Source organism: Simochromis diagramma, unplaced genomic scaffold (genome assembly GCF_900408965.1).
Source record: "Simochromis diagramma unplaced genomic scaffold, fSimDia1.1 OVJJ01000293.1, whole genome shotgun sequence".
Lineage (NCBI taxonomy): Eukaryota > Metazoa > Chordata > Actinopteri > Cichliformes > Cichlidae > Simochromis > Simochromis diagramma.
Window position 1 is genome coordinate 13,578,256 of NW_024386801.1, and position 20,879 is coordinate 13,599,134.

Genomic DNA, 20,879 nt, shown 5'->3' on the forward strand with positions numbered 1-20,879 from the left:
GGTGGTAATGATCTTGCAACCAAAGATAGCTTGGGAAAATTCCAAGATGGTCATAGCATGGAAAGAAAGAAAGAGCAGGAGTTGCAACTGTGCGTGTCATAGCCTCCAGTTCAGCAGCCATTATCACTGCACAGTCTACATCCAACAAACCTGATGTCATTGCCAGGTTCATTAGATTCATGCACAGTGTGACTTGACCGTAAGGCGCCTGAAGGGCACCCAACAAGTGACTGCTTGAGCATTAACACACACGTTGCATTAAACTAAAATGAAAAGTTTAAAATCAATACTTATGTAACTGAAAACAGCTCGACTTTGCTCATGATCTTACATGTCACTTGCACATGTAGCACATATTATTTGCTTCACTGGATGCTTTTTATGCTTCCATGTATGACTGACTGCAGCTGATGTGTCTGGGTCTAACATCCCCTTTAACCTTTCAATCCATACGTGTCTGCTGCTCTGCTGTGTCTGGAATACTAATGCTACAAATGCCAATGCAAATCAGGGACTAACAAAGACCAGTGCAAGACTGCTATGATAGCAAAGGGACAAAAGCACGTCTGCCTCTTTGCAGGACCGGCTTCACACACACACACACACACACACACACACACACACTGGTTCTTGCTCTAGCACTGTGCCTCCTGTCGGCGATAACAATGGTTTTGCGCCTGTGCTGTCAGCATCTTACTGAAAAGAGTCTGTCAACAACCTCTTTATGCAGCGCCTCTCAAACAATTTTAAGTGTGTTGAAGTGGAATTATTGTTGGATTTGCTAGAAATTATTCATGAAAACACCCCCACGTTCCAGACATATGCTGAGGAAAATGTAAAGGAAACACATATATATAAGGTGAAAATGAAAAACTGCGCGTGTGCCGCGTTAGCAGATAAAACACTACCGTACCATGTGTATCTGCTTGTTCCTAGTCTTCGTTCAGGTGAAGCTGATGACTTCTCTCGCTTTTCTCTCCTCTCCTGTTTTCATGGGCTGTTGGAGAGAAGCACAGCAGAAGGAGCACAGGTCAAGACTGAGGTAATGAGATGAATGAACAGTGAAGCAGCGGCGAAGAGAAAGAAAAGTGGTACATTTGTCTTGGTGCACGTAAGTCATCTGAGCAGAGTAAGAGCGAGAGCTTGGAAAAAAACCAAAACAGAAAAAACACAGAAAATAAAATTCTAGGACACTTAAAATGACCGAGTTTGCATTTATTATGTATGAAGCGCTCGCTCCCCGCAGTGCTCCAATCTAGGACTGTAACAGTGTTTTCTCTGTGTGAATTTTTCCACTTCTCTGCTGGAAGGCAAAATTAAACAGGGACAGAACAGGAAAATGCACTGCCTTTAGTCGCAGCAACCCAGACCAAAGTTCTGGGCAGGTAAAATTTTAATATCTGCCTCGAGGTATTAGAAACATTGTATCTTCTCACTAATTAACTATCCTTTATTAGAAAACCCAACACACCACAATCTCCTCATGCAGTTTGCGACTTGACCTTGATGAGCATCTAAACTCATGCATTATTCACTGGAAGTAGAATACCTTGCTTTCTTACCGCACGTTGCTGGCTTTAACTGTCAGTGTAAGATACGTCTCCAGCCGAGTGTGTCTAATGAGCATAAATGCTTTAAACTTTTTCCTGTTTCTAAACTGCTTTGCCACAACTGTCTCCCAGCTGAAAATAACGATATCGCAATGAGAGCCAATTAAATTGCTGGTATTTCAGCCTCCATGTGCAAAAATAGTCAGCAGCACAGTTTTGACTGACAATACTTTGGAGCCAGTTTCAAAGCACTGGCACTGACAACTACCGCATCAAATATGGAGAGACCTGCCTACGAAGACATGAACGGCAAGCGGCTGTTGCCACATTAGATGGTGAAATACAGGCAGGGTATTCTCATTCTGACAGAGGCTCGGGGGATGGAGAATATCCCAAGAGTATTCTGGCTGATAGAGCCAGCCACATCATCCCGCAGACACACCATATTGCCAGCAGACATCAGATTCACCAGGACACAAAACCCAACTGACGTTGCCAGCCCCATATAGAATAGAAGGCGCTGATTACATCTGGAAAAGGCAATCAAAGGCTGACTGAGGAGAGTGGACAAATCTGAGAAGTGGGGAGATGCACTGGAATGATACACTCCCTTATCTAAGCACCCTGAACTCAGACAATACAAGGTACACGTGCTCGGGAAATCATTAACATCCTTACAGTGGATACGCATGCATGGGCAGCCTTGTTGAGTGAGTCTTATAGAAAATATTCACCATATGGTTTAGCTCAGAGATCCCCAGGTAATGTAACACTGTAATCCTTTTCAGTTTTGCAGCAGATTATAACAAACAGCAGCATATATGCAAGTAACTCTCGTCATTACGGTTTGTAATCAGGTACAGAGTGGTCAGATTTTACCATGAAGCCTGTTGCAGTGGCAGTCTCTTTTGAACCCCTGTTTAGAGAGCTATTAGCCGGTGAAGAGCAACAGTGTTGAGGGTCTGCATTATTTTTTGGTTTCCATGGAAACCCTTCCATGGGAAAGTGGAGCACCAATAGGATCGCAGAGCCTCAATGAATCGCTTATGGTGGGGGGGGGTGCGAAGAGAGATCAGCGCAGGCGGCTGAGAAAGCACAACAATAGGACGAAACCTCGAGGGGAGGACTAGAAAGGCCAGGCCACTGAGGGTCCAACAAAGAGAACGAGTCAACACTAGAGAAAAGGTTTCATCTACATCCGCTCGATGACTTTCCTTTTAAAGGAAATCTCCCTTGCCAATTTGTCACTGACATTTAAGCGCCGAAGCACTGTGGGCAGTTTAAACATCAAGGCAGCCACTAATTGATTAGTCTGTGCTGTTATTTCAGGCTCTGACAATATTATTGCATCATCAACATCTATCTTGTGTGCAAGCCATCAGCACATGATAAATCACGTGCTTCAATACCACTCACAATAGAGATAGCAGGGGAAACTGTAGTATCATAATGCAGTAAGAATATACTCCTTATATAAACACTGCCCTCACCTTTCCAGGCATTTCTCATTCTTGAATAATACAGTCTAATATCCATGGCCATTCTGAGTGTCAGTGCTTACACAGATAACTGCTGAAAGAGCTGAAAGGGCTGAAAGGGAATTAGAACAAATTCATTTTGGTTGAAGCACCAGTACTTAGTGAGTACTTATGAACTATGGATATCAAGCTTCTATTCCCTCCTTTTTTTGTTTTTTTTTAAAACAAAATTGATGATTTTTGTGTGCATAAGAACAAATGCCTTCAATAAAAATGCTCAAAAGCCTCCGTATGTTACTGCCATTTGTCAGCTTCTCTGTCTCTTGCATCATCTGTGATGCCAGATTGATTCTTTTAAACATGCAGAAACCTCAAGAACTGAACAATGAACCCACCACAAAGTGCCAAAATCTGCAGTTCCTCTAATCGGCACTTGAGGCCAATTTCAAAAGTGAGTCAAACCAGATGGAGTCCGCTGTTAAAATGCATCACTTTATAGAAGAAAAAGACACGTCTATAGCTTTGTACAAAGAAGCTTTTGGTCTCTATAACTAATACCCACCTTCATAAGAACTGTAAGGTGAGTTCATCTTTTCAATAACTCATCAAGTTGAAGCACAGCTCCCCCAGAAACTGCTGCTGCTGAATGAAACTCTTTGAAAGCATCCTCACAAACAGCATCAAGGTGCTGTGCAGAAGCTGCACAGCTGCTGAGCAGAAGGACCTACACTGTTGGTGAGGACTGCCTAGCATGTGGTAGGGTTGGAGCTATGACACCACAGAGATGTCTACACCAACCGTCTGAAGAAGGCAAAAGCCTCAATTCAGACACTTTCCTCTCCGGTCAGCCTCGATTTGAACTTCAGCCATCAGGCAAACAGATAGACAAACAAATCAATACAGTCCCACACAAGCTGAGCTTCCCCCGAGCTATGGCCTTCATCACCCCCACCCAACCCTCCCATACACTAGAACAACATGCACTGACAATAACTTTCAGGACTATCTTTGCACCCCCTATATAACCACTCCATCTTGAATAATAATCTATTTATGTTAATTTTTCCCGGTGAACATAGGAGAGATGGCAGTCTAAACATCGGCATACTTGTATAACAACAATAAAGTATTTTCGATTCCATTCAAACTTCACTAATGCTAAATGTTTGAGTTATTAGGGCCTGACAGCTTTGACTGGCACTGACAGCTGTAGCTGCTAGCTGCCTACGAGGCTTCACCACAGCTGAGTCACTGAACACAATTGACCACAATGATTTTTAATAATCTAACATTACACGCATGACTTTCTGTGCTCATCCAAGACACGTGGATTTAATAACATTTTTTTAAGCACAGGCTGATTTGCATGTTAGGCAGGAAACCTTTTGTGACATGTCAGAAGTCAGAGCACAGCACCCAGTTTGAGCTGTGGCACTTCCTCTGAGAAAAGGAAGTGGAAAGGACAACAGTACAGGAATAGACAGTATTTCCATCTACGCATTATAATTGGGTTTAACCTCAACTTCTCACTAGTGATGACAAAAAGCAAACCCCTGAGCTTTACAAGGAACTCCAAATTTGGAGATAATAACCTAAGGGGCGGTTTACGGCTTAAATCCAACTTTCATAAAGACACTTAATCAAAGGAAAAATCTACAGCTCTGGATGTCATTCCTCCCTGGTGATCTTTTGCCATATACATCAAGCTCTAATATTACAGAAATGAGAAGGAGGCCACTTGCCGGCAGCTATATATCTCCTGAGCGTCCTCTTTAATGAGGGCAATGCTGAGGCAGAATTATCGCCTTACTCCATCTGGATTTATTGATCTAACAGTGCGAGTCAACTACCAGAGACAAAGATAAACCAGCACGATGGAGAAACAATCCCTGCACTGATCAGAGGGCATCCAACAGCTAATCACTCACCCTTTCCTCTCTGGCCACAGCAAACCCAATTCTTCTTTGTTCCTCACGCTACAGTAGGTGCTCCGGGGAGGTTACACGCAGGGCAAGAGCGTATTCATGCATTTGGGGTGCACTATTTTTCCAGCTAAAAGATGCAGACTGAACTCATTAAGCAAGCCTTGTGTTTTCTCAGTGTTAATCGCTTTGAGCTAAATGGGAACCTGATGAGAATGCAGCTCTTGGAAGTGTGTTTGGAGGGCGCTATTTTGATGTGGATGAAAGATGACACTGTGTCCAACCTCTGTGGCAAACATTAGCCAGGGCTCGTCTCTATTCGCCAGGTTTTTTCCGGCAGGAGCTTGTACCTCTCACCTCTGCAAAGAACAGCGAGACGTGTCTTACACAGAGCCTTTCAGGTGTGCGACTTGCTTCTCTAAAAACACAACAGCAATTTCTCTCTTGTGACAAAGTGATGAAAAAAAAGCAGTTGAACTACTTATTTTCTTTAACCCATGCCTGTCTAACTTAACCAGCTGCCTTGTGCACCACCACACTTTCACCCTACTTCCCAGGCCCCCAAGTCTAGCCCTCTCCTTATCTCCGAGGAGCCAGGGGTCTGGGGAGGGGGCATCAAAATACCGCTTTGAAGTCAAGCGATTAAAGAGGAAACCTGTCGAATTGGGATGATGGGGCTAAGGTTGGGAGAGGAGGAGGATCAGTAAGAGGGACAGGAAAGGCTGTGAATACTGAGAGCTCGGGACCCATGGGACACAATTAAGAGGAAGGTTTTTTTAGTGAGGGTTACAAAAACACAGAAAGGATAGCAGCAGTGCACCCTTCCAAGCCAAGGTAAGAGTTCATTACTAGATACACAAAGGGGGAGGGGGCTGAGGCTGCTAAATCCAGTTTGTTCACCGCCAGAGGTGCGAGCTGTCGAACAGCCACAGGATAATCATTTTCCAACCCACAGAAATCCCTCAGTCAGTAAGTCTTGAGAACTGTGCAGAAGTGAGCTCAGGGAGCTTCAAATCTAAGAGGAATTTGGAAGAAAATCCAAGCTGCATGCACAGAGAGGAAGTTAGCACAGTTTTCATGAAGTGTTTCGTGTACACAAAAAGAAACAACGCCAGATCTGCGCTCAGTTCAAACTATTAGATCAGACTATTGTAGACATTTTTTTCATTAGTAGAGCTGTAACATGGGATGTATACTGATACAACTGATACCAATCCCATTATTGATTCTGTTTACTTTTTAGTTCTTGATTACAGCCCCTTTTTGATCTGTGTGATCTCCAAGTCTATATACAGCATACAAAAAGTGATTGTTTGAGGTTTGTAAAAGTTTCATATCATTGTTTTGCTGCATATAAGTCTTACAACAGCATGCCAGTACTGATGAAAGGAATTGATTAGCTGGGAGGCAAACGATTCTGATAGATTAGACCATTTGGAAACCATTCTCAGCTGGTTCCCATCACTAATTGTTGTTTTATTTATCAATCCTAGTTAAAGGTCCTAAAGCTCAATGCAGTGTCTGCACATTGATATTTTGAATCTTTGTAACAAAATCCAAAGCTTCTGGAAACATAAAATAAACACCATTTACTAACAATTTAAAATACGGAACTTTTGGCAGCGTCTCCTGAATAACTGACAGCCTATTTTTTGTTGGTCACTTACAGCTATAGCAATGACAGCTTGTCAGTCAGCCTGCACATACAGATCAGGCTCGATGCTGCAAACAGAAGACCGTTTTACAAAATGATGTATTATGCATGTATAGAACAAATACAGATATCTGCTGCACCTAAGAGACTGAAATATATTATGAATCAGCTACATTTTGTACAACAGCGTATGATATCCTGACTCCCCCCGAAGCACGCTGTAGAAATATTGGCCCACTGTTGTCCTATACACCCAACAAGCTGCTTAAAAAAAAACAAAAAAACATCTGGTAACCATTTCTAGGCTTCACTTAAATGTTTCTGCAATACCGTGAGGTAATAGTGTTTTTTTGTATAGCTGTGAAGATCTGATTCCCTACATCTCTGAGAAGAGATGTAGAAATGGCAGAGAGAAACATCCTGTACCTGTGAGATTAGCTGTCATGGGATATGATCTTTCTCACCTTGACCTTTCTGTCAGCTGAAGCTCATGACTCTATTTAGTGGGTCATGAGCGGTAAACATCATAATGCAAAAGATACACAAGAAGTGGAAGCAAGAATATGTGCGCAATGGGACCAGATGAAACTTATTTTCATGATTAAAACCAGGAGGAGGAGGAGGAGGAGGAGTGACTTGGACTCCTTCCTCTTCTGAAAAGTCCATACGCTTGACAGGCTGTGCCAGGCCAGTGATGTTTTGCTTTTGTTAATCTGAATTTGCTCCATGGCCACTTTGTAACAGTTTGTACATCACACTGCCGCATGAATGAAAACAAAAACTTTTGGCACAACTAACGTATAAATCCCAAAAAGGAGCAATGTCTGGATCACTGCCTGGTACTTACAGCATCAGATCTGGTTCCAATTCTTAATGGTTTTCACTACATACCTTGGTGAACACACCCCAGTGAAGCTTCCTACTTCAGAAATAAGATGATGATGATGCACCGACTGACATAAACTATTTTGTTGGCGTATTTTAAGTTCTAAAACCGCTGTTTGCAAGTTGTTGTTGTGTTCAAACAAGGGGAACAATGCTGTAAAGGCTGGGCTATAACAACACATGTTGGGCTTATTAGCGTGCAAACATGTGGGTCGCATTACTAAAGAAAAAGTACAAACACACACAGAGGAAGACTGCAGGACATCCTGATATATATCCAGGATCTGATGTCATTTTGATTTCATACCTCAAAGAGATGCTTAATGTGAACAAAAATAATCCAGATAACATAAATATACATACATTTTTGGCTCTCCTTTAGGTTTTTAAACACAGCAAAAACACCATGTTTACTATATTTATTTAAAAAAAAGAAATATGCTTGAAGTTTATAATATTTTTTACATTTGCCTGCAATTAAGACTGTGACATGTTGGTTTCATCTTGCAGTAAATTATGTGAATGTCAAAACCTTTTGAGCCCAATTTATTGAGAAATAAAGAAAAACATTAGCCATTTCAGCATAAGCCAGTTAATCACAGCGTGGTTTGGCAGTTTTCTGCGGCTGACAAACACTGAGGCATTTATTCGGGTTGTCCAGCAGCTTTTTCCATCTATCAGACGCATGTTGGGAAAATTAAACATGGCTTTTAAAATAATCACACCCGGCAAAACCAGTTCAACATTTAATCTGTTAAGAGTTTTCATTTAGGTGAATTCAACAACGACTTTAAATTGAAACTCCTAAACCAGAGACATGCAATACAAGCAACACAAATACTCCACATGCCTGATATGCAGCAGCACGTTATGACTCCTCCTCCTTCCAAGGAAAGATGGTAGCCTTCGTTTTTGTGGACTTTGCAGAGGGCTGCACGGGAGCAGCAAGGCAGGTGTCCCACTGGGTTATGAGAGCCAGAAGCTTTGCATCTGGATCATTTCCTCGGCACACAGGCTCCACACTGGGAACTCCTCATAAAGCTGCACATATGCCAAAGAACCCTGTATCCCTCAGAATTCCTCATCCATGTCGGCCTGTATGTGGCAGCTGCGGTAACAAGCAGCAGGTAACAAGCTGTGACAAACTCACAACTGAGAGCGACACATGCGTTTTGTCTCTCACACTGTCAAATATGCCTGCGCTAATAGCCAAATACCGTGGAAGTGTGTTTCAGCGTGAGCCAGAAAAAAAAAATCATTTTATCACCATGAGAGCAGGGTGCGATTCATGGCGGGAGGATTACTGGAGCAGGGAACGAATGATGAAACCTGGATAAAGTATAAGTACAAAGTGTGTGAGTAAGACTCCTGCTCACTGCAAAACCTTTCCACACCGGTTCACTCTACGCTCGATTCTCCTCGGACAAAGCTGAGAGATATCTGAATGAAAGAGGAAGCCAGGAAGGCAATGAAATGTGGAAAAAGAGGGGGAATGGAAGCTGGACTATTGCCATGGTCCAATCTCGTGAAAATGCAGAAGTGCTTTGAGAAACATTCCTTCAATAGGCCGAGGGAGCCTAGTGAGACTCCTGACGGTGAGGAGACGTCAGGAGAAATCATGCTTGGCTCAACACAAAAAGCACTCAGAGAAATGAGATTTAATCTGCTGAGCTTAGAGTAAATTAGCCAGATGTAAACAGCCAGTGCCATTTGTGAGAAAGTTCACTTCCACAGTCCTGCTGCTTGGAAAAACGAAACACCAAATATCACCAATGAAATAAACTCTGCAAACACTGCTTTTTTCTTTTCTTTTTTTTTCATTTTTTTATTAAAGATCAACATGAAACTTTCACAAGACACGGACATCACAAATGTGGGAATCTGAGGGTTAAGGTTAACAGGCCACACTGAAACACTTTCTCCCTGAGAATGATCTGCCTCCAGGCCTGAGATGTGGGAAAGGGAGTTTATGCAATTACATCACATTGATTTATGGGAGAGGGAGGAAAGATAGGGAGAGGATGGAAACTGAGCTGCTTGGAGAGGCTCCAAGATTAAGTCCCAGAAGAAACACAAGTCAATAGATTTACACCACAGAACATGATGGATCTGAGACAATCGTACGGGGAGGACTGCGGTCGTAGAAGCACGGGCAACACGGTGAGGTCAAACCCATCTGAAATTATTGGTTTCGATTTAAAACTTAAAAAACAAACAAACAACCAAAACACTAAACTATGAAAACAGACCTAATTGTAATGCAGACTCTTCTCTGCGAACCTGCTCATGGTTGCACACGCCGATAACAAGTTCAGAATAGCAATCACACCGCTGCTGATATACTTTTAATTCTCTCAACTCAACTAAACTCAAGCAGAGGGACTGATGCAGATGCTGCTGATGCTGTCTTGAGTATTAATTGGGGTGGTGACGAAATTGTGAGTAATGCGCTCAAGCGTGCACTGCAGCTTTTGTGGGGTAGCACAGGCTAACAGTTATAAATAAATAGTCCACTTAGTGCTCCCACAGTCCTGAAACAGGACCACAGGAGTGACCACCGCTGGGATATTTATGGCGAAACACATTACAGATTGTGTGTTTATTTAAACGTCTGACTGATTTTAAAAGACTGTGATGCACATTCAGCAATCCTGCAAGCTGAAGCAGAGGAGTACTGCAGATCAAAGGTATCCAAGGGGTCTGTTATATAGTCTTAACAACAACAAAAATATATCTATAAACAGCTGCAAACAACATTTAAGCCTAGAGAACAAATATAAGATGCAACTCATTACTTTTCACGGCGTGGGACTTGTGTTTATGTGAGCCACCAAATGGTGAAGAGATGAACAAAGCAGAGGGAGATTACAGATGATATCCCGTATAATGAGCTGTGGTGATGCAGGAGGAGATATGGAACGCTTTCTTTTCTTTCTTTTTTTTTTTTTTTTTTTTTTTTTTTAAAGTTGCTGTCTGCAAAGTCTTGAGCTTCTTGGAAGCACAACACACATTTGGCTCAAGCCAAAAGCAACAGGATAAATATATAGACACACGGAGCTGGCCAAATATTTGAAGGGGGGTGTTTTGAAAGCTCACAGTGTATAGACTCCACGGCCGCACCCGATGTGGCAAATAGCTCACCCTGAGATGTTTTGAGTGAGGAAAGGGTAGACATCTGTTCCTTATTTTAAAAAAAGGGGGGCTTGTCCATTTCCAAAGTGCCTGCAAAGATAAGCAAAAGTGGTTTTGATAACTGCCCGCTATATTGGCTTTCCTCTGCCTCATTGTTTCTTTTGTGAGACCAAATTTTAAGCATTAAAAGGAATTCATCTAAAAGCCGTTTCATCTTTGTTAAATCCTGTTCTGTCATCTGTCCAATTAAAGCAGCAGTCTGGAGCCAGCAGCAGAACCACCATTTTTTTTTTTAAGCCAAAAAGAACCTTTACACGTCCAGGGGTTTTCACAGACACCCACAAAATTACTTTGGCTTCCTCGTCGGTGCCGAGATATTTCATATGGGATCTGCCTCCTGCCAAGCGTTATCGGGAAAGACGATCTGGCAAGCGATCCTCCGGGGTGCAAACTCTTGGAAAATTGCCTGAGCTGTCTGTTTTGTCCTCAAACACTTCACACTTGTGAGCGTCACAACCAGGTGGTCAAGAGTACATTGGACCACTGTGCGAGCAGCCTGTCATCCTGACGTGAGACGAGTGACAAAACGAGCGGGAAGCCAGCCAAGCTCACCTGATGTTCCACTGAGGGGGAAAAAAAAAATAAAAAAAATCTCCAAGTGTGTCTGATCTGGGGGGGGTTTTCTCGCTTTTTGAACATTTAAATCGATGAGCACTGCAGCCAGTTTGATTTCACATACTGGAGACACCTGTCCTGCCTGTGCTATCTTTGACAAACACATGTGAAGGTGATTCCTGGATGCTGGTGTCAGAAATGTTGGAATCAAACACATTTTCATAAAAATATCAAATGCTTTAATATTACTTTAAATAATTAAACAGTGGCCAGCTTTTTCAATTCCACAGACTCTCTTCTCAAGCTTCAAAGCAAAGAAGCAACAGAGAGTTACGGATTAAGGAAAAGGGAATTATGCTTCATGGTTTGCCTGTGTTTACCCTAATAACTATTAGTGAATAAAAACTATTTTACCATGAAGAACTACAAAAGAAAAAAGATCTATTTTCTTCTTAGAAAACGCATGACTTCTTAAGAATTCCTCTTGGAAGTTGCAAAGCCACAGAGAATATTAAATGCAGCACATTTCCTTCATACTAATGGCGTGGTTTGCTTGTAGCTGCAACACATCAGCTGGGGTTGACGTACTGTTTGCCCAAAGGACAGAGGCCGGGTTTTAGTGCACTGACCCATGAATGCTGTCTCGAGCACACCGCACTTTTAAAGAGGCAGCAGGTTAAAAATTTCATAAAGCGCCATGAAAAAGTCATGAGGCAGCAGTGCGTACCGTCTTTGCTGTCTAATTGTTTTCGCCTTTGAGGAGTAAAAATAACAGTCTACACCGTGTACATCTGATCTGCTGTTAAAAGGCAATTATTCAGTCAGACATGAAGGGGGCAGACGTTCAGCACGCAGGGAGGCTGTCCAAGAACCACCACTACGATCTTCACACAGGCCTACTCTGGATTGCTGGAGGATGCTGGTTAACTTGGACAACCTCAGTTGGCTTTGAGGGATACACTGCGAGCAACAGTTCAGCTTCAGTTTTCAACCACATGTAGTCCAACAGTGCGACTGTGTGCAATAAACAAGGACGACGCTGAAGGGAAGCTAAATCCGGCAATGAGCACACCTGTGTCACGCTCGTAAGACGCCCCATAACCTCAGGCGACAAAACGTTATTGCACGAGTAAAGCGAATCACAAGCAAGCCTACAAAATGTAAACAGAAAACAGCGGAGGCAGACGCCCGCCACATAAACTGCCACGACTTTTAAAGATTTTCACTTTCCTGTTAACAAGCTCGAGGTAAATGCAGTCGTCTCTCTCAGAGGCTTGTGATCATGGTGGGAGAGAGACCGTTATTTGCCCCCCCCCGCCCAACAAGTTTCCCCAGGTACAGCTTCTAACCTGCTGCGAGCTTCTTCTTTTTTTTCTTTAAATTAGAAAAAACCGATCTGTGGCCTTGATGCCCTGGAAGCTAACAGGGAGCCCGTATGTCTAATAGACCTGTGGCAAGTCTGACCCTGTGGGAGGGCCTGTAACATTGCTGTTATTCCACAGGAGCTACAGGGGGGAGCAGCACTGTGGACGAGGTGTGTGGGCTATAAAGACAGCAAAGCCAGCCAGCTGACAGGAAAAGGGACTGAAACGTGAATATGAACGCACATAATCAGTTTGCAGTGAAAGAATCACATTAGCCTACTTACGTCTCTTGAAGTTTACAACGTTTTCTTCCAGGTTAAAATAAAGAAATCTCTGCTTAGCTAAGGTATTTTTCCCCCCTGTGCAATTCAAAACATTTCACCTACATTCAAGCAGATATGAAAGACATATGCAGTAAATATGAAGCAACCCCATTTTCCACTAGAGTTGTAGCAGCAGCACCCAGGCTGCAGGGGTGTGTGTGTGTTTGTGTGTGGGAGAGCTTCATGTGCACTTGTGGTTTTGTATTTGAGGTTTGTATGGGTATCACTGACTGGAACAGCAAAGTGTTATTAACAGACCGGGATGCAAACCCATATCACGCTGAATATAAATCTCCAAGAAGCACTCTATAATTCAGCCACTTTGGAAAAGCAACAGACAGCAAACAAAACAACGTCACACACCAACCAAGCGTCCGCTCTGTATCATTAAACCTGATGCAACTCCACCCTCGCCGCTTTGTTTCCCCGACTTCCAATCAGAATGTAAATGTTTGAAAAAGTGAGTTAATGAGGTATCATCCAGCACCAACATGCCTTTAATTTGTTTACAGTGATAATGACCTAATTATCTGGGTCATCATTAACAACCTGCTGTCCATCCCTACGATAATTTGTACGCTCTAAATTGCCAAATCAATTTCTGACAAGAGCAAGTGTGTTTGTATTTGCAAGCAACAATTATCATATCACATTATACTGTGTAGCCCGTCGTCAGTGATTAAAAATAAACAGGGATATTTACAGGCGCTCAGATCCCCTGTAGGCAGAGGAAATAAAAAGCACCGTGCTGAATATGGAATAAAATAGGGCACATTTTAAAAGCCTGCGATGACTAATAGGGGTACTCTTGTAATGCTATGGCCTTTTTATCTAAAAACCTGGATGCACAGAGTGCGAGCACTCGAGGAAAAGAACCTACAGAAAGAGGAGATTTGGGACGCAGTTGTGGTTGAAGCAACAGAAAAAAGGAGGAGAAAAAAAAAAGACCAGAAGCTGGGAGAGAGTCCCATTTCATCAGAAAAAAATGCCTAAGTCAGGAGCAGAGAACCATTAGGCCCAGTGAGTCACAGGGAGAGGCTGTGAAAACAGATCTGAACTGAGTGCAGCTCCCAGTACCATCCTCAAAAAGCAGCCAGAGAAGAGTACAACAGTGGCCTTAAACGAAGTGCGATGGGTTTTCATGTCCGCTGGTGTCTCCTTATCAGTACATCTACTCAGATAATGCGCTCATGCTAGCCACAGACTGCTAATGTGCTTCAAGGATGCTCAATTAAATGCATAAGGGACTGCAGGAACTTTCTAAAGTTTGCAATTTTATGTGCAATTAGAAATAAAACAGCTGGTACACTGGTTGGTAAGAGGTTTTATTTGACTCAAAATAAAACAATAAAACACATATATTGGCTGGGAAAGTATTGTTTTTTGTTCAATTTTCTGTTGCTACCTACAGATGAGTAATAACTTTAGCTGCTCCGTCTGATATCCTTTCTACTCACTGCAGTGATGCTCATTCTTCAGTTTGCCTTGTTGCTTGGATGCAGATGTAGTGACTTTGTATCCGATTTAAAGGCTTTAAAAGCCTCACAAAAAATGGATGACCAGGATTGCATTTTGCAAGCAAGTCTTGCTCTCCTGGCACAGCAATGTTTTCCTTGCCTTCTCTCTGGGTGGTGAGCACTGGTGCACCGAGTCAGAGAACAATAAAAAAAAAGTATGAAATATATTCTTCTTCTTCTGTGTGTTTGAGTGAAAAATCTACATTCATGTTGAAATTGCAGATGTGATCTTAACTCCTGTACACCAGCAGATACTTATTATTTTTCGCTATCAATTACCATTGAAGCTCAAAAGGCCAAAACATGGCATTTAGACAGCGACAGCCCTAAAAAACACAAACAGTTGATCAGAAAAACTTAGTGAATAACTGACTGATGACTGGCATTGATGACTCACTTCAGCTCTATAATTGCACAATTTCCAATTCTCACATCACCGCTGAGAGTCAAACACACAGTGAAGAATGCTTGAAACACAACACTGGAGCTGAAGTGGACAATCAGAGTGACGCCTTTGCACATTGTGCAAACAGAGAAACATGGTGGAGTCTTACAATGGAGTCTTTTCCCATTGTTGTAGAAAATGGGTTATTCTTCCTGTAACACACTTCTTTCCTTCCTCATTGATTCGTAAGCAGTGTATAATCCCCCCCCCCCCATTTGAGTTGCCTAATGAATCATGTGAGCACAGGGGCTTTATCACAATGTACAACAGCGAGTGAGTCGTTTCTGCAAGAGAAGACAAGAAGCAGTTTAAAAAGGGAGGCCAAAAGTCGTCTATAGTGAGAAAGAGCCAGCGTTAGGCAGAGAGCGTGGAGAACAATCGCATCCGTAAAATGAACTCTTCCTCTCTGGTACTATTTGATTATCAGCCCAGTGAGCCGGCACTGAACCCAATGTGAGCGAGCCCAGCCGCAAACACAAAACAAATGCCTCCCTTTTACACACCTAAAGCAAAGAAAACTTGTGAGGCACTCTGCTATACCTTTGCTACAATGCTTTCTGCATCAGCAACGCGCTTAAACTTAAACATCATTCAGTACAACCAAGTCGCTCCACTCTCTGAAGCCAGGCAGATAATCTCACCGTGTCACATACCTAGACTCCTGGTCTGCCTAAGCCCCTCTCTCAGCTTTAACTACATCTGGGGGTGGGGGGGGATGAAAAGACCACAAGGTGATGAAGAAACCTCCCGGCTAAAGCACAGGGGATTTAGCAAGTATGCTCGCTCTGTGTAATAACTCGCGGTTCCTCACCAGTAGCCTTTAATGGCCACCTGAGTGAAATGGTTTATTAATTCTGAAAAACATTATGCAGAAGGAAAGATGGCTTGAGGGCGGGGTTGGTGAGGGGAAGCAGGGGGGAGACTTTGAGATATTTGAACAATCTGAAACGTGGCGGAGAGTGCCCTCAACTAAGAGCCATAAGCCTATTGGAGAACCTGCTATCTGCTGAGGCCAGCTTGCCACATACATACCTTTTACCTCATTACCTGCTCTGCACAGCCATTATTGAGGGAAATAGGGTGAACGCTAGATAAGCACAAAGAATTCTTGGGCTGAGCACAAACAGACGTCCTGCTTCCTCCTGATAAAAACGGAAGAGGCCCCTTCAACTTCCTGCTCTCAGCGAAGTGTGGAGCTGCCAACTGCCCCATGTTTAGGTCACTCTCTGCTTCCTGGTGCACATGGAGACACACCGGGGACACAGGAGTGCGCGATTGTGTGTTCATGCAGAAACATGACTCGACAGCAAGCTAAGACTGAATTTATATTCACTTTGATTGGTACTTTATAATATTTATAATTATATGCATCTCAAATAAACAGTTTATATGCACTATGATGTAGCAAAACCTTTTAGGTGTGTTGTGTTTCCAACACACCTTTGTTCTAACAAGCAACTGCACTCGTGAGGTATCCCGAATTAGCATATAAACACATACAATCATCAAATATAAAATTATAAAGTCCCCTTAGAAGGATATGCAAGCGTTTAAAATGCTTGCTTAACCATACTAATGCTTAACAATTTCCATGTCTCTTTTTCGCTATGGCAACATTTACAGTATAAACAATTGACTGTGTCTACTTGCTGCTACAGCTTTGACACAACACTTTCTCACTCCTGACCAAAATTTGTTGATATCCGATGCAAACTCTTTCCTCGATCCAGATGGATGTTGTTAATCAAAGAGTTTGAATGCCTAGATGATTATTTTTACACTTTCCTTTTCCATTTTTCCTCCAGTTGTTTGGTCAGGATCACGGTTCAGGTTAAAACACCCAATTATGACACACTTCACCAGACAAAGTTTTCTGATTTGCAACGAGCTTCTCTCCAAGCAACGACAGCAGCACAGCATCTACTCCAGAGGTTTAGGGACTGAGTCAATCCTACTGGAGAATCTTGCACACTGAAAAATGATTTAAAAGGGATATGCCTTAGACTGCTTCCCCAGCGACTAATACCCAAGAACAAAACAGAAAATGGAAGCGTGAACGGATGAAGGTTGAAGATGATGGGGAGGGTAGCTAAACCCTAGAAAACCCAAGAATGTGCAATACCGCTGGTCAATACTGCAATAAAGATTTGGGTTTTTAAAGATGGTGCATATTAGCTGTTCACTTCCTTATAAAAGCTAAGTATAGGTCAATCAAGAATGTAAATAATCTGGTACGAACAAGGTTAAATGTTGCCGTGCCTGGCACATTTAAAGAGAATAACATTTTTCCTATTCTAATTAAGTGCAGCCTCATCTGAGGAGGTTATTGTGTAAATTCATATTGGAGTGTGGATGAAAGTACCATTTATCGCGCATCATCGCCGGACAAGATAAGAGCTGTTGTTTGTGCTTGCTTCTTCACTCTCCACAATGTCTCATCAGACACTTGTGATCTCAACATGCTTGTTTTGGCCTGCCACAGTTTCAGGCGTCCTCAGCGAGAGGAAGTAGTGGGCTTCACTGACCTCGTACGCTCATTTTTCTACCGAGCTTTGCTGCGTTTTGCTTTCACGGAGGAGCAAAGTTTTCCACCTCGGCTTTATATTTTAGCAGAGCTGTGTTGTGATCAAACTTCTAGCGGAAAAACTGCCCTCAGCAGAGAACATCAAAACACGCCGGTTTGGACATTCAGCGCAGACGTGGCCCGTACACCAACAGGCACCTTCGCTGCTTTTAAACAGCTGATGAAAAATACACCTTTCAGAAAGTAAATTATTTCTGCCAGCTGAAAAGCAAATTTCATTTTCTCCTGTCTCTCGACAACAAAGATGCCGAACCCATTACAGGCCGGGGCCTCTGCATCACACACATTAAATGAAGGGTCCTCTAGCAATCGAAAAAAGCAATTTTCTCATTGAGCCAATAGATACTCCATTTAGTTCCGGGATCTCTACGGACCACTGCTGCTGTAGTGAGGCTGATACAGGGGAAAGCGAGTGTAGAGTGATGACCCAGCCTCATTTTCCCTGTGCCTCCGCTGCTCTGAACTCATCAATATACAGACGTGTACTGCAAACTGTATAAGGGCAGAACGAAGAAAGGTACGATGAGAAAGGATGGGAACGAGATGAAGAAGGAAAAATAGATTAGATGCAACAGACGGAGAGAAAGAGAAGATGGAAGGAGGTTATGGTGAGGCATAGTGAATCAGGAATGTAAACTCAGGGTCGGTGATCAGCCTCCCCACCCCGTCATTTGCATGCACATCAGCTGATATTAAAGAAAGAGAGAAAGAGTGAAACAGGAGGGGACGGAGAGAAATCAGGCACCCAACCATGTGGAACCGCAGACTGATTAATTTCAGGCCTTTAATGAGCGATGCACTGCCAGGCCAGGCGGCATCAAGTCAGTCACCCCGTCTTCACAGCGGGAGCTGCCATACACTACAATTCACACTTCCCCATCTCTGCCAAGGACTGAATGACACAGGAGCAGTGAACTCACCACACTTCCTCTCCCTCTTTCCATCTCGCCTTCTCTCTCCTATTAATGTGTTTTTGCTGTTCACTTCAGCGCCGGCGCATAAACGTGTGATTAAGAGCAACACATTATCAGAGGCACTATTAAAACGAGCGCACTGATCACCGGTGGCAAGTCTCACACCAGGTGTTCTCTGTCTGTAGGTGGAATAAATATCAGCCGGGCACGCCGGAGACTTGAGTCTACTCAAACATGTTCCCATTTAATTGCTGTCCTCCGGAGTCTGCATTGTTGCTGCTAACCTTTATTCCCCGTATAAATTACACTGTAGGTTTACAAAGCCCATTGCTGACATTTGTACTTGTATTGGAAACATCGCTGAGCAAAAAAACAATTTCTATTTTCCAACACTCATGTGAAGCAAGCTGAGGAGAGAAAGGCTTCAGGCGGAGTTTAGTCATCCGTGTTGGCTGCTGCTCCAAAAGCATCAATACTACTGTTTCTTTTACCCCCTTCCTCCTCCTCCTTCTTTCTGTCTTTTTTTTATTTTGACAAGACAAATGTTCATCCGCAACATGGTGAACAAACACGCCTCTGTTCCCAGTTTCTGTGCTTCTTCTCCAGCCACCAGCTCACATTCATCTGATTTGTAAGGGGGAGAAAATGATAATAAAGAAAATAAATAAGGTGGAACAAAGAGCAGGCAGCAGAAAGAGACGGAGAGAGAGAAATCTTCACATGAGGCAGCAGTATAGTGGAGCTCAGCTCATTTATCAAGACAGAAGCTGATTTGTCAGTCTGTCCAAGCTGCTGGGGCGTGATATGATTCCGCTTTCTCCTGACACACTGTACCAGCCTCGGGGAGACGTGGGCCCGGCAGTGACTTTAACTTGAGGCGAGAGAGCCCAGCAGACCACGCTCACCTGGACACACCGGTGAGCGTGTTAATGGGTCCCTTGGAGCCAATCTCCTTGGGCAAAATCTGATTATAACCCGATTCCCAGCTGTTACACTCAGTGACAGATGTTTTGAGTTTCTCACTCGCTTACTGAGTGAGTTAGAACGTCAACTTTTCACTCTATCCAACTTATCAGTTTAAAAACAAAAACAGCCCAAGTTTACTAGGAAAAGCCACAAGTACGGGACTTTCCTAAGAGTGCCGGATTTGCCCTTTCAGTCTCTGAGTATTTCATGTCTGGTCCAGAGGAGCTCTGACAGACAGAAACATGGAGGTGGTGGTTTTGGATGATGCATCCCTCTGATTAACGCGAACTGACAGTGAACTCCTGCCCTACAACGAAGGTAGCGCCATGAGAGACATCCATTTGGTGGCTCCATACGTCTCTGCAGACAGCCTGCCCGTTTTTTAGCTGGACCCCCGTGGGAAGAAAGCCAGCTTGGAGACTGACAGACGTCGCTCTGGACTGCCCCTGCTGTCAGGTTTCTCACACTATAACCCACAATTAAATGAAAAGATTAAACTACTTTCAAAGAATGTAGATATGCATCGATGCATTTTTTTTATTTTTGCATCTCTAAAAGACGAAAGAGAGATCTGACCCGTGGATAAAGAGGTTTTAACAACCCAATAAACGACTTAAACAATTAACAAGCGCGCTCCTGCTCGTGTCACTTCTTGCGAGGCATTTCATTTCTGCTCCTTGTTTGATGTGAAAATTAAACTCTCCGCAACAAAGTAGCTTCTGCAGAAATCAAACAGTGCGCACACAACAACACCCCTCACACCACCACCCATTAGACAATTAGACACGCTGTTGAAAATAATGACTCAGTTCAACGAGGCAGTCACGAAATTCTCTTTTAAATCTTTTGCCTCGGTGCGTAACATTTGAGTTGGAGACACTTCTGAAGAGCAGTTTCTTACCTCAGTGCCGAAACCTCTGGCTGTGACACGCTGTTTTCGCTGCTACTCACAGCCTATTTCTGAGAGCTGCTACTACTGATTGCAACCTACGTATTCAGGTGAAACAAAACCAAAAAGAAAAGAAAAGAAAAAAAGGGAAGGCGGAATCAGCTGGGATGTCCACTGGAGTGAAACGTGCCCAACGGCGTCCAACTGTGAAAAAAGATCCACCACTACGAGATCGGCGATCCCAATTTAGACCCGCACGCAGTGTTTGGGGGAAGATTGGTATGCAAACAGTTTTCTGAACTCACTGAAAGCTGAGCGGCTCATACAGCTGCCTGCTCTGCTCCGGAGGGCGGAGACTCCGGACCACATACACGCCTCGAGTTTACGCTCACTGTGTTGTTTGTGCGTGTGTGGCAAAACGCAGCAGAAACGTGCGTTTACCAGCTTAATGGAAAGCATCAATCTGTCAAAATTAGGTGTAAGAACAGATGGGTGGTGTAATACATATCGCCAAATATGCCCCCCCCCCCCAGTATTTTAATAATAATAATAATAATAAATATTTAATAATAATTAAGCTAGTACCGATCAATCAGTTCTTGAAAAGTTCATTAGTCACACATTCATTCAAATACCACCAA

General features: G+C 43.2%; 1 protein-coding gene across 1 annotated transcript in view; it reads right to left on the reverse strand.

The window, feature by feature from the left end:
* The window catches only part of tspan18b (tetraspanin 18b), a 35,659-nt gene extending 15,122 nt beyond the window's left edge, over nucleotides 1-20,537 (reverse strand). Inside the window, exons 1-2 of the mRNA XM_040026004.1 lie at nucleotides 20,251-20,537; nucleotides 914-997 (exon numbers count right to left, since the gene is read on the reverse strand). Of these exons, the coding sequence (XP_039881938.1) occupies nucleotides 914-916 (3 nt within the window). The 5' untranslated portion in view covers nucleotides 917-997; nucleotides 20,251-20,537. The remainder of the gene's footprint in view (nucleotides 1-913; nucleotides 998-20,250) is intronic.
* Nucleotides 20,538-20,879: the final 342 nt, after the last annotated feature.